The 14,663-nt window shown below is 43.6% G+C and overlaps 1 protein-coding gene across 2 annotated transcripts in view; it reads right to left on the bottom strand.

Annotated features, from left to right (window-relative positions):
- The window catches only part of Sec24c (SEC24 homolog C, COPII coat complex component), a 33,205-nt gene extending 20,033 nt beyond the window's left edge, over positions 1–13,172 (bottom strand). Inside the window, exons 1-3 of one of the 2 annotated variants that reach the window (XM_023718725.1) lie at positions 12,857–13,172; positions 9,749–9,948; positions 6,122–6,260 (exon numbers count right to left, since the gene is read on the bottom strand). In XM_023718725.1, the coding sequence (XP_023574493.1) occupies positions 6,122–6,260; positions 9,749–9,920 (311 nt within the window). In that variant the 5' untranslated portion in view covers positions 9,921–9,948; positions 12,857–13,172. The remainder of the gene's footprint in view (positions 1–6,121; positions 6,261–9,748; positions 9,949–12,856) is intronic. The other variant, XM_004624007.3, reaches the window with a different exon arrangement.
- Positions 13,173–14,663: the final 1,491 nt, after the last annotated feature.

Here is a 14,663-nt window from a genome sequence, read left to right as displayed (position 1 = left end):
TGTGTGTGTGTGTGTGTGTGGCCAGCTCAGCCCACCAGGGGGCGGGGCTGGCTGGCATGTGGTGCTGGAGGATTGAACCGCGGTCCCTGTGCTTTGCCAAACTTGTTTCAAGTAGGTGCTTTAGACCACTGAGCCATCTCTCCAGCCCCCAATAGGAGCTCTTTATATATCGTAAATACTTTTTTTTGTGCTGCTGAGATTGAACCTAGGGCCTTGTGCATGCTAGGTAAGTGTTCTACCATGAGCTGTATCTCCCATTATATCTATTTTATTTATAAATATCTTTTTCATTTTGGCAGCTTATCTTTCTGGTGTGCTCTCCCCTCAGCATTCTCCCTTTCTGATTATTCTCAGCAGCACAAAGTCATCTCAGAAAACACCTATGCCAATGTTGGTCTCAGTAGTAGAACAGTGCTTGGCATGTGTAAGATCCTAGATTCAATCCCAGCACTGGAAGGTGGAGGGGAGCTCTTTTAGAATCAAATCAAAATTCAGAATGGAACTGGAGTGGTAGCACACTCCAGTAGTCCCAGCACTTGGGAGAAAGGATGGCTATGAGTTTGAGGCCTGCCTGAACTGCATAGGAAGATCTTGTCTCAAAATAACAACAAAAAAGCCAGAATGGAGGGCCAATGAGATAGCTCAGCAGTCTAAAGCACCTGCTTAGGCAAGCATGCAGGGACCAAGGTTTGATCCCTAGCATCACGTGCCATGCCAGCCCTGGCACCAGGGTGGGCTGAGCCAGCCACAAAAAAAAAAAAAAAAAAAAAAAGCCAGAATGGATAAACAAGATGTATTATAGCTATTCAATATTAATTAGCTAGACATCAAAAAATGTTGGTCTGCACTGTTTCTCCTTCCTTCCTTCCTTCCTTCCCTCCCTCCTTCCCTCTTTCTTCTCATTCTTCTTGCCTTTACTGTCATAGTACTAAGGCTCAAACCCAGACAAAGTGCCATACTACTGAGCTATATTCACAGTCCCTTTTATTTTATTTTGAGACAGTCTCACTAAGTTGCATAGGCTGGCCCCAAACTTGCAATCCTCCCAACTAGCTGGTATTAAAAGCAAGTAACACCATGCCTGGCTTCACTTCTTTCTTTTTCTTTTTTAAAATATATGTGGTGGACTAGCAAGATAGCTCAGTGGACTAAGCACATGCTTAGGCAAGCACATGGACCAGGGTTTGATCCCCAGCACCACATGGTGTGCTGGCCCCACCCCTGGGCACACTGAGCCAGCCACCAAGTCTGGGCTTGGTTGCGCAGGCCTGTAATCCCATCACTGGGGAGTCTAAGATGTGTAGTGAGACACTGTACCAAAACACATACAAAACAAAAAACCTGCTATATGGTATGTCTCATTAGGCAGCTTGGTCTTATACTGATCCTCCTGTTATCAGCCTCCCCAGTGCTGGGATTACAGGCCTGTGCCACTATGCTAGGAGTCGGTGGCTGGCTCAACAAGCCCGGGGGCAGGGCCAGCACAGCATGTGGTGCAGGGGATCAAATCTCAGTCCAGGCTTGCCAATGCAGGCCCTTAGTCTGCTGAGCTACCTCGTCAACCTTCTATTTCTATTTTAATGTCTATTTTTGTCTTTAAAATCATGCTTTCTGGGCTCATTTCCCTTTTTTTTTTTTTTTTTGGAATTCAATAATGGATGATATATTATATATTGTTGTTTTCAAATTAGTGATTCAGATACCCAGACATAAGCATGCAGAATTGGTAAAAAAAATTAAAGGAAGAAAAAAATTAAACATGAACTATTTCTTTCAATAGACTAGTAGAAATCAGCAGTACAATTGTTCCAGTTATTCTGTATGTATACACACATATATTTTTCTCTTCATTCTTTCTTTTTTCCTTTCCCTTACCCAGGTAGCTGTTCATTCCCTTTGAGCAGTTTCTTTCCTTTTCACTGTATCTATTGTACCTTTTGGATTTTATTTACACTTTCAGGTTCTTACTCAAGGTAGACAATATGATGTTTCTACACCCAGGCCTGATTTCTTTCATTTATGAGTATGGTCTCTGGTTGCATCCGTTTACCTATAAAAGCCTTGAGTTTATCTTTCTTTATAGATGAGTAACACTCCATTATATAAAAATACCACATCTTTCTTATCCATTCCTCAGCTGATGGACACTTGGGTTGTTCTGAAGATCTAGCTATGATCAATTGTGCTGCTTTAAACATGGGTGTGCATATCCCCCTGCAGTATGATGCTTTCAGTTCTGGAAAACTACCCAGGAGCAGAATAACTGGGTTGAATGGAATCTGTAGGCCTAGTTTTGAAAGAAGTCTATACACTAATTTCTACACCAGTTTTACCAGTCTACATTCCTACCAACAGTGGAGAAGAGTTCCTTTTTCCCCACCGCCCCTGCAGCATTTGTTATTGGTTGACTTCTTCACTGTAGTCTTTCTCTCATTTCCCTTTTTATCTTAAATGTATCCCATGGTAGTTTTTCAACCAAGTTTGTGTATTAGCAACTCATTTGAAATGTCTTTAATTTGCTGTTTCTCTTGATAAACTACACAATTATAAGCTGATAACTATTTTCCTTTAATGCCTTTAAGTTAATTATTTTACTATCTGCTATTCCCTAATAGTTTCTGCTGACTGCAAACAACTGTTTCCCTCCTCAGGAAGCCCTCAAGGCCTGAGTCAAGGAAGTATAATTGCTTCATGTTTGCTTCTGGAAGGTACCCATGATCAAGTTTTAAGGGTTTTTTGTTTTTTTTTCTTCCTCGAATGCCTTCAGGGCACTTTTGGCCAGCGGGAGAGTTGTGAGGTTCGAACTCCAGGAACCTGAGGCTGACAGCTTTGTGGAAGCAGCCACTTAAAGGACTGAGCTAGGGCCAGGCCCCCCATGATCAAGTTTTAAAAACCATGGAAAGGGTTATTGCCATACATTAAAAATCATTCGTTTAAATGCATAATTTGATGATTTTTTAAATCATCATGCAGAACCTAACTTAGAACATTTTATGACTTGAAAATGTTCCATCATGTCCACCTGCGGTTTCAAGATCTTTTCTCCCTACTTCTTAACAGCCAGCTTGAGAAAAACAGCTCTCATTAATCACCCTCTGCCAGTGTGCAAAATTTTTTTTCTAGTCTAACTGTTCACTGAAGGTACAGTCTAGATATAAATGTCATAAACAAGATCTCAAGTTCAGTCACTTCTCAGAAAAGCCCAAGAACTTATCTTCTGTTCCCAGTACCTACTCAAACTTAAGTCCCTGGGTTTATTCTTTTTCTCTTCTTTCCTTCCCTTCCTCCCTTCCATCCATCCACCCATCTATCAAGCTAGGGCCTTCTTATGTTGCCCAGGCCAGTCTTGAACTCCTGGGCTTAAGTGATTCTCCTGCTTCAGCCTCCCTGGTAGCATAGATCACTGGTGCCTGCCCCCACACCACGCCATCTTGGACTCTCAAGATGATGATAACTCCCACCCAATTTACAGGCAGCCACACCTACTTGGTCTCTAGAACTTGAGGACTTCACTTTCTAAAAGCTTAATTATAAACTTGAAACAACTTTTTTGTCTGTTTCTATTTTATTTCTTCTTTCCGGATCATTGTAGAAGGTTTTCAGGTTACAGTAATCTACCAGCTGAAGTTCTGACCCACTCCAACAAGGCAGTTTTCCTCACTGCTGCATAAAAACTTCATTTATCAATGAGAATGATCTCACCATATCCGCTAGTCAATCCTCAGGCCCTCCCTCATTCTTCAGTACCCAGTGATCAAGTGATGGCCCTTCTGCCTTCCTGAGTCTCTTATTCTGGCTCTCAGACACCACACTCTCCTGGCCTAGTTTTTTATATGCGACTGCATGACTGCTCTTGCTATTGTTTTTGTTCATCTGGTTTCTGCATGGCTGAAGGGCAAACCCAGGGCCTTCCAGATGCCTAATCACCAAGCTACACCCCCAACCCTCACCCTTAGAATTGCTCTTCCTCACAGCCAACCAACTATTTCTACCCCAGGGCCTTTGCACTTCTTGTTCCTTCTGCCTAGCAGACTCTTCCCCAGATTGTTTCATGGCTCACGTCATCTTTTCACTGAGATCTTCAGAAAGGCTTTCCTTGACCAGCATTATTTAAGCAACTCCAAACTTCCTCACCCTATATCTTTAGGTTTGTCTACCTGTTATCTTCTTTGTATTCCACTCATCTGCCTCATCCAGGCTCCCATTCAATGCTAAAAATGTATAATTTGGACACTTCTATCCACAGTTGAACTTTATTTATTACCAGAAAACAAACAACCTTCTATCAGTGATGACCTCCTTCCTTTAGAGAACGCTCATGCAAGCAGGGTTTAAAAAGTCAGGCATCAATGGGGCTGGGGAGAGAGCTCAGTGGTCTAAGTGCCTGCCTGTCAAGCGCAAGGACCTGAGTTCAATCCCCAGTACACAGTGCCATGCCAGCTCTGGAACTCTAGCCATGCCATGCCAGCCCCAAAACAGTGCACGGCGCTGTGCGCCTGTAATCCCAGCACTGGGGAGGCTGAGACAGCAGGATCACTATGAGTCTTAACTGCATAGTGAGACCCTGTATCAAATAAATGCTTTTTAAAAAATCATGCATCCGTGAAGTTTTCATCATTTATATGGCTTTCTTTTGAGTGTTTTTCGTTTCATAACTTGTCATGCACAAACTTAACCAATTAGTGTACTAAGTGCCTACTCTAGAGAAAAAGAAGATGGAGTAAACACAGCTAATCCTGAGATTGTCCCCTTTCCCTTCTACCCTGAGCCTCAGAATACAACCATTAGTGAAGATGTATATCTAAAACAAAACATGCTGAGTGTGGTGGCATATGCCTGTAATCTCAGCTACTTGGGAGACTAAGGCAGAAGGCTTACATGTATGAGGCTAATCTTGACAATGTAGCAAAACCCTATCACAAAACAAAATAAAAATCGAAGCCAGGGGCTGGGGAAATAGCTCGGTAGAACAAGCGCTTACCTGGCAAGTGCAAGGTCCCGAGTTCAATCCCCAGTACAAAAAAAAAAAAAAAAAAAAAGCCAGATATGGTAGCAAATGCCTGTGATCTCATCACATAGGAGGTTGAAGCCGGAAGATTGCTGCAAGTTCACGGGCCAACCTGGGCCACACAGTGAGCCCACGGCAGCTGAACTACATGGTGACACTGTCTCAACAAAAAAAGATAGCAGCCAGTCATGGCGGTCTACACCTGTAATACCAGCATTCTGGGAGGATGAGGCAGGAACACCTCAAGCTCAAAAGCACAAACCTACTTTGGACACATTAGCAACTTAGCGAAACCCTGTCTCAAAAGTAAAAAAAAGCCTGGGAATGCAGGTATAGTATAATAGCCTGGTTTTGTTGGTGGAACTGGGGATTGAACCCAGGCCCTTGCACTTGCAGGCAAGCGCTTATTCTACTGAGCTATTTCCCCAGCCTAACAGCTTGGGTTTCAATCCCTAATAGCACAAAACCAATCAACCAATCAAACTAATTAATTAATTAATTGAAAAGGACTAGGAATTTAGCTCAGTGGTAGAGTACTTGCCTAGCATGCAGGAGACCTGGGGTTCCACCCCTAGTACTACAAAAGAGGGAAGAAAAGGACAGAACTCAGGTTCAATGAAAAAGAGTAACATGTAAAAGAACAGGAGTGGGGCCAAGAAGATGGCTCAGTAGAAGCGCTTGCCTAGCAAGTGCAAGGGCCTGAGTTCGATCCCCAGTTCTGCAAAAATAATAATAATAATAATAATAATAATAATAATAATAAATAAAAATAAAAAAATAAAAGGAGTACTAAAATGGCTCTGTAATCCACAGGGCACAGAGCACCTATAGCCTATAACCAATAGCGCCTATAACTTGGAAAAAAGATGACAAACAGAAGAGGGCAGAAGGAACAGAGAAGGCAGGTGTGGTGGTGCACACCTGTAGTTTGAGCACTGGGGAGGCTAAGGTAGGCAGATCCTTAAGAGCTTGAGACCAGCCTGGGCTACAATGTGAGCTCAGGGCCAGCCTGAACTGAACAGCGAGACACTGTCTCAAAAAGACCAAGAAATAAAGGAACACAGAAAGGGATCTATAAGGGACCTACTTATTTTAGGTTAACCAAGTACACACCTTTGCGTGGGAACAGTGGAAGAGCTGGGTCCATTCTGTATATCACCTTGGCCAAGCTGGCCATATGCAGCCTGGCCACAAGGGGCCTGTGCTGTTGAGGTTGGAGGTGCCCCTGTGGAGGGTGGGGCTCTTGACATACCTGAGGGTAAAGGACAGAAAGTAAATGATTAGGAAACAACTCTTTTCTCCTCCCTGAGCCAGGAATGCAAAGCAAGAATCAATACTTCAGACCTTTGCTGACCTAATACCACAGTTACACAGTAAACAGGACACTATTAACACACAAGCCTAGCTATAGCAGTGCTCAGCACGTGGATGGCTTATACCCAGCCCACCCTCTCCTAGACAAGTATACTATTGTGAAGCTGTAGCCAGAACCACAAGAATGTAGGACTTTCAACCAAACACGGTGGCGCACAACTGGAATCCCAGCATTGAGGAGGATGAGGCAGGAGGATCTGCGTGAGGTCAAGGCAGGCCTCAGGTTACATAATGAGTTCAAGAACAGTCTGATCTCCATGGTAAGACCCTGTTTCAAAAGAAAACAAAAAAGCAGGGCCTTCCTATAGTCACCATACTCACATCAACCCAGGCCAGCCTAATAGCCTTACCCTAGAGAAAGATCAACTGTTTCAAGGAAAAGATCACAATGAACAACTCAGAAACTTGGAGCACATATAACACAGGTGGTATAAAAGATAACAAAGTAATAATGAGCTAGGTTGTAGAGACAGGCACCTTTTTTTTTTTTTTTTTTTGCTCCCAATGCCTTCAGGGCAGATTTGGCTGGTTTGAGTTCTGGGGATAGAACCACAGCAACCTGAGCCTGACTGCTTTGTTAAAGCAGGCACTTAAAGAGCTGAGCTAAGGGACAGGCCCCCGAGACAGGCACCTTTTTAAAAATCATTTTTAATTCTTTATAGTCTGGGATTCAAGCTCAGGACCTCACACATGTTAAACAAGTCTTGTTCCACTGTGCTACATTCTACTTGCTCTAATCATACTTTTCTACCCACTTCTAAGTCTGGAAGCTTCCAACACCATGTGGTTTAGCAGTGTTCTCTCAGGCCCAAGTGTTGTGTCAGGACAGGTGGCCTGTCCTCCCACTGATGCTGCCAGACATGTCCTGTGAAGCTGGACTCCATCCTTTCTATGCATCAGAGCTGCCCTATCCACATGAAATGTGGAAGAAAGGTATCTGGCAAATCACTTTTGAAATATTGCTGATCTCTGTTCAAACAATTTTTTCTCTTGCTCTGTCCTTGTTAGAGATTAGGTATTACAGAACCTGCCTAGAACACAGTTCATCTCATTAACCACAATTGCGTACCAACTATGAAAGAACCAGATAGGTTTTCCTCTCAGTGATAAATCGCTCACTTTTTTTAGACAGGGTCTCACTTTATAGCCCAGCTTGTCCTTGAACTTATGGTGATCGTCCTGCCTCAGCCTCTCTAGTGGTGGGATTAGTGCACCACTACATCCAGCTAACACTCTCTTGAGAGAATGACAAACTCCATTTTAATAAATCGATTAAACAGAGCAGACGTGGACTCTGTCCAGCCAAAGTCCCAAGCAAGGATAAGGCTCTTAAAGAACTAAGATCTAATTTTACCACTTCAAAGATATTTTTCAGTTATAATTAAAATGGAAATACATAATTCATTTGCCAAATCTTACCTATGCTTCCTTAGCACCTTCCCATTACCTACAATCGGTCAGTAATCCACAGGGCTGGACATCAACAGCATGGAATTTACACTTAAAAAGTATGAAGAAAAACCATGTGTGGTGGTACACATCTGTAAACCCAGTATTCTGGGAGGCTGAAGCCTAGCCTGGGTAACTCAGCAAGATTCTGTGTCATAACAATAAATAATAACAGTCTGAGGATGTACCTTAGTGCCAAGGCAGTGAGTTTAAAAAAAAAAAAAAAAAATAGCAACAACAATTACAGGGAGACATAGTGGTGCACGCCTGTAATTCCAGCACTCAGGAAGCTGAGGCAGGAGAGTTGCTGCAAGTTCGAGATCAGCCTAGGCTACAAAGTGAGTTCAAGGACAGCCTGAATTGCATAGTGAGACTCTGTCTCAAAAAGACAAAAAAAGGGGGCCGGGGAGATGGCTCAGTTATTGGACTAAGCATTTCCCTGGCAAGCGTAGGGGCCTGAGTTCAATCACTGGTTCCGCCAGAAAAAAAAAAAAAAGACAAAAAAAGTGCCAGGATAGCTAAGTGGCATAACTGTCTCCCTAGCAAGCACAAGGTCCTGAGTTTGATCCTGGTACCACAAAAAAAAAAAAAAAAAAAAAAAAAGACAAAAACAAATTTACAGAGAGTTTGGCATTGCCTATGGCTAACCAGAGTGGTATTGAGAAATGCTTTTTTTTTTTCATAATTTTATTGATAAACAAATAGCAATGAGACAGTTTCAAATCAAATCGCTAGGACAGTTTCAATAATTAACACACTGCATACATTCTTCTTAGTGGTTAATTGCTGTACAAGATGCAGACTTGAGATCCTATGTGAAATGCTTTCTTCTTCTTCTTCTTTTTTTTTGGCGGAACCAGGAACTGAAATGAAATGCTTTCTGAAATGTCCCGTGGATAAAGTAACTGCTACTCTTCTTGAAAAATTAACATAGGGGCTGGTGAGATGGCTCAGTGGTCTAAAGCACCTACTTGGAACAAGCTAAGCAAAGCACAGGGACCGCGGTTCAATCCCCCAGCACCACATGCCGGCCAGCCCCGCCCCCTGGTGGGCTGAGCTGGTCACACACACACACACACACACACACACACACTAAATAAATAAAAATAAATTTAAAAAAAAAGAAAAATTAACATAAAAGTCAAACAATGGTGAAAAAAAGAAAATAAAAACAAAAAAACAATGGTGGGTATGCTCAGAATACAGAAGGTCATGGGTTAGATATCCAGCAGACTTCCCCTAAAAAATCTCAAACACTAAAACAGGTGTTATTTCCCAGACATTAAGAAGCAGAAGAAACTAAAGCAAAAGAAAAGAAATGACACTAGAAGATCTGAGAAGCACAAAAAATCAGGCACAAAAATATACTTTGCACCTCACATTTAATCAGCATTGTTCCCGCGTCATTAGTCCAATGAGAGGCTGAGGTAAAGATCGAGGTATAAACAGAGAGATACCTCTATCTTGATAGAGATAGGGTGGACATAGAGAAAGAGAGAAACAAGTGATTTGGGTAAGATTTTCAGTCAGCAGGCTCTGGAGGAGTTGTGATCACGACTTTTCCATCTGGCCCTCAACAATGCAGCCAGGTGAGGCTCCAGGGGTGACACCCACAGGAAGTGAGCTGCCACTGAAACTGGAAAATGCACTCCCACTAGATGTCTTAAGGCAGAAACACAGTCACCCATCTAAAATCAAGGAAGGACAGAGCACTCACAGGGCTCTTGGGTTCAGACGAGATCAGGCATGTTCAGAGTGGTATGGCCGTAGACAGGCCTCTTGGTTTTGGAGAGCCAGATTTATGTTTTTCGAGCCCAGCCACTAAACTCCCTAAGATGCTTTGCTAGAACAAAACAACCTAACCCGACCACTACGGCTGATTCCCTGCCTTCACACAAAAGAACCTTGGATACATACCAAGAGGGGGTGTTTGCTGATAGCCTGGCCCTGGACCATTGTAGGTGCCATAGGAAGTTGGAGGTGCAGCGGGCCCTGGCTGCCCACCATAACTGGACTGATGATACCCTGGGTAGACGGGCTGAGGCTGCCCAAACGGCGGCACAGGTGGAGCTGACTGGTTGACATTCATTATGCGAGCATCCCCAACTTGGTCTCACCTATTAGATGACAGAAAAGAGAGAAATTAGTCAAAACACATTTTCTTTTTTCTTTTTCTTTTTTTGAGACAGGGTCTAGCTCAGGCTGACCTTGAACTCATGGCAATCCTCCTGCCTCAGCCTCTCGAGTGCTGTGATTACAGGTATGCTCCACCATGCCTAGCTAGAAGTGGAGATAAAAAGGGACTGACCTCATCAGGGAGTGATCAGCTTACTCAAGCCCACACTACCACAGGAACTGTAATTTTCTATCCAACCAGATCCAGTTATACTTTCTCAAAGAAAGGATTTTTCACTGTGAAGTTCCTGCTTTGCCCCTGCTAAGGGGGTATAATCCCAGAACTTGGGAGGCTGAGGCAGAAGGATCATTTTGAGACCAGCCTGGACTACAAAGAGAGCTCAAGGCCAGCCTAAACTGCATAGCAAGACTCTGTCTCAAAAAGACCAGAAAAAAAAAAAAAGTGTATAAATTTCAATTTTAGATAGACCCACTGGAATGAACCAGCAGCCTCCATTTCTCAGTGGTATGATTTTTAATATCTAGTTACAAGGAGTCCTATGGTGAGTACCATAAAATTATAGAAAAATGAAAGAATGTCTCCACTTTCCATTCATTCTCTCCAGCATCCACTCATCCATTCATTCAATAAACAATGAGCATCCTGTAGTATGCTAGTTACATTTTTTTTCCAAAACAGGGTCTCTCTGTGTAATTCAGGTCAGCCTTGAACTCACTATGGTGCCCAGGCTGGTCTCAAACTCAGTGATCATCTTACCTCAGGCTCTTGAGTGCTGGGATTAGACATTACTCCTAGCTGTGCTAGTTGTTTTTAATCACAAGTCTAGGTCAGATCAGCTAAATCCCTCCCCTGCCCAAAAGACAAATTTTTTAAGTAACAGATGTAAAGAAATGACATTCTTTGGCTGAAGTGTAATACTCCAAATGCTACTCCAATCTCAGCCTTTCCACTAAAAGAATTATGACAGAGGTCAAGTATGATGGTGCATGCCTGTAGTCCCAGCACTCAGAAGGCTGAGGCAGGAGGATTGCTGTAAGTTCTAGACCAGTGTGGACTACAAAGTGAGCTCAAGGCCAGCCTAAACTGCTTAGCGAGACCCCTGTGTCAAAAAGACTGTATGACACCCAAGAGTAGTGGTACCTGCCTATAATTCCAACTATTTTAGAGACGTTGGCAGAAAGAAGATCAGGAGCCCCAGCAAGACCCCATCTCAAAAACACAAAACAATAAAGGTATATAAATTGAAATATTAATTACCAAATGTAAAGGCACCTCAAAAGTCTAGCAAAGTAACTGATCACAACTGAGTTCGGTGCCAGGTGTGAACAACTGTAGTCCCAGCACTAGGGAGGCTGAGGCAGGAGTACTGTTGTGAGTTTGAGACCAGCCTTAGCTACAAAGTGAGCTCAAGGCCAGCCTGAACTGCATGGCAAGACACTGTCAAAAAGACAAAACTGGGGCTGGGGAGATGGCTCAGTAGAATAAGTGCTTTCTGGCAAGTGCAAGGGCCTGAGTTCGATCCCCAGGTTCTGCCAAAAAAAAAAAAAGACAAAACAAAACAAAACTGAGTTCAGTCAAGCACAAAACCATCTTCACATAAGCTAGGGAGGCAGTTCAAAGATAAATAGCAAGGGGGCTTGCGGATTAGCTCAGTTGTTTAAGCACCTTCTCTGACAAACCCAGTCAGGAGCAGGGGACCGCGGTTTGATTCCCAGCTCCACATGTATACTTGTCCTTACAGCAGCCTGAGCCAGCCAAAAACAAAAAAAAGGTGGCAAGGTAGGACTGCATGGAAAAGATCATCGTTTCCCTCAAACAGTACTATGTGTCTTTTAAAATCCCAATGCACTTCTGCAACTGTTTCTGCTCTTTAAATGTTTGTTATGAATGCAGGCCATCAACAGAATCACTGCAACCTTTCCCAGCAAATAAGAGAGAGCCTTAGGAAGTCAGACTCTTGCTTCTTCAAAGAAAAGGACTTATCACAAGTATTCTACAAAGCTAATTATCCTAGGCAGAAGGGGCAACAAGGCAGGATACTCTGAGGCAGGAAGATCGCCTCGAGTACCAGGCCAGCCTGGGTTACATAAGTGAGTTCAAGGCCAGTTCAGACTATATAATGAGACCCTATTTCAAAAATAAATAAATAAGTAAATAAATAAATAAATAAATAAATAAAACAGAGGCAGGAGACCTCACAAGTGCTACCATGAAACACCAATGAGGGTGTCCTCTTGGCTAGGAAGGCCCATCGAAACTACAGAAAAGCTGAGCTGCTCCTGGACTAGAATTCTGAACTCAAACCCACCTAAGGAGTTGTTTTTCCAAATCTTAAACCTTAACCAGGTCACTGATACTAAGCTTAACACGTCTCCCTCCCTTTCTTTCTAAAGTCAGAAAAGGAAAGGAGTTTCTTCGTCAGAAAATTATCCCTTCAAACACACTCTTAAGAGCCTTGGAATCAACCCTGGGTCCTGATTCCATTCTAGGTGTATAGAGTGACAGCCAAGGGGGCGGGGCAAGCTTCCTAGAACTCTGAAAGTAGTCGAGCTTTGTAGGCTGGGAGTGCCCAGGATCAAGATAGAGAAGACAACTTCTCAGGCCACCGTCAGAGAGAAACCTGGTCCATTAAGCATTAAAGACCGGGCGTTTTGCGCCCTCGGAGAAGCTCGGAGCAGGAAGCAGGAGCCGGAACCTGGGCCAGGAAGAGAAGGAAGAGACTAGCTGCTTATCCTAGGTCGTGGATGCGTGAGACGAGGGTCTCTTTTCTCAGGTCCTGCCCTACGCGCCTCTCTTCCTTCTGAAACTGCACCCCGATCTGGCCAGTAATACCCCGGCGTCTCCTCTACATTGCTACCCACCACCCAACCTCTGATGCCACTCCTCACCCGGCTCCAGATCCAGGTTCGCCTTCGTTCCTAACGTCTTAGGCTCCCAGGCTCCACTTCCGGTTCCGATCTGGAGCGGTGGTGTCGCCCCCGGAAGTTCCGCCTCCACGCTCCAGACGCGGCCACTCCTTCTGCCACGTCGGCATTAGGCACGCACTCGGGAACCCGGATGCTGCGCGTGCGCCACTGCCCTATTTTTGCATGGCTGCTTTATGTGAACTTGTCCTGGGTTTTAGGCATTTTCATTTTGTTTTTGTTCCGTGGAATACCTTGGTCACTTTATGGCCATACCAACTAGGATGCGGCTAAGAAGACTGGGTCAAACTACTTCAGTAACGCTTCCTTAATCAGGCTGTGACGTATTAGTGACCTACGTTCTGGTCCAAAGCCATTTCCTGCTGACCCCTTAACCCCAGTGATTTCCGTCCGTGTTGCTCTCATCTTTGAACTTTGTCCGCCGTGTAGTTGTGTCAATAAAAAGTACAAATCTTACTGTCAGGCGGTGTGTAGAAGTTTGCTTTCTGGCTCTGCAGTTTCCCAGCCTGGGCAACTTCTTTGCTTCAATTTCATCTGTAGAATGAAAGTCATACCTAGTTAAGATCTTGTTGAGAGAATTCACGCATGTTTCATAGATTGACATCATAGTAATCTCTGTAAAAATTATTGGCCATTTTTGTACAGTCTTCATGATTTTTTGTTTGTTTGTTTTGGTTGTCTCTTCGATGCAGTTTCACCATGTTGTCCGGTCTGGCCTTGAACTCATGAACCTCCAGCCTCAACCTCCCAAGTGATGGAATTGTCAGCTCAGAGCTCTACCAGAGGCAAAAATTCTCTTCTGTTGGAAAAGCTACCATTTCTACAGTAATCATTTCCATGTTTAATGAATGATCGCAGGTAACATAATTTGTATGTAATATATATATATATATATATATATGTCCTTTTAATATACTTTATCCATATAATAATTTGAGCACTGTTGTGGACCAACCCACATTTTAGGTTCTGCAAATACAGTAGTGAACAAAACTGTTCTTCCCCTTAACTTTTTTTTTTTTAATTTTATTTATTTATGTGTGTGTGTGTGTGTGTGTGTGTGGGGCCAGCTCAGCCCACCAGGGGGCGGGGCTGGCTGGCATGTGGTGCTGGGGGATTGAACCGCGGTCCCTGTGCTTTGCTAAGCTTGTTCCAAGTAGGTGCTTTAGACCACTGAGCCATCTCACCAGCCCCCCCCTTAACTCTTGACAATAGATAGATATTTTGAGGTATAAAGTGGCTCTTCTTTGAAAAAAATAATGCACTTAAGTCTGCCTGATCCTCCGACCCTAACCTCCCAAGTGCTGCTTACTGATTGGGCAGTTTGCACCTGTTGTCAGTTTCACTAGATGTCAGTGAATCCTGTGACTATTAGGGGTTTTTTTTGTTTTGTTTTATTTATTTATTTGTATTTTAGGAAGGGTCTACAGGGTGTTCAGGGTCTCACTACTAGATCGTACTCATAGTGATCCACCTCTTTACAGCCTCTCAAAAGCTGAGATTACGGGCACACACCACCACACTCAGTCTCAATCACTAACTCAATGCACCCTGGGGGCAAGCCGGCACAGCAGGCCGGGGGAAGGAACCCCCTGTTCCTGTGCCTGCATGCAGGCACTTTAATCCGCTGAGCTATGTGACCGGTCCTCCTGTGACCATTAGTGTCAGTAATACCTGGAAACTTGTTAGAAATGTAAGTTTCTAGGGCCAGAGACTAGATCAGTGGTAGAGCACTTGCCCGGCATGTATATTTCTCTGAGTTCTAACTCCA

The sequence above is a fragment of the Octodon degus genome, unplaced genomic scaffold, assembly GCF_000260255.1.
Source record: "Octodon degus isolate 3935 unplaced genomic scaffold, OctDeg1.0 scaffold00005, whole genome shotgun sequence".
Taxonomy (NCBI): Eukaryota; Metazoa; Chordata; class Mammalia; order Rodentia; family Octodontidae; genus Octodon; species Octodon degus.
Note: the sequence above shows the minus strand (reverse complement) of the source record. Positions and strands in the feature narration are given on the sequence as shown.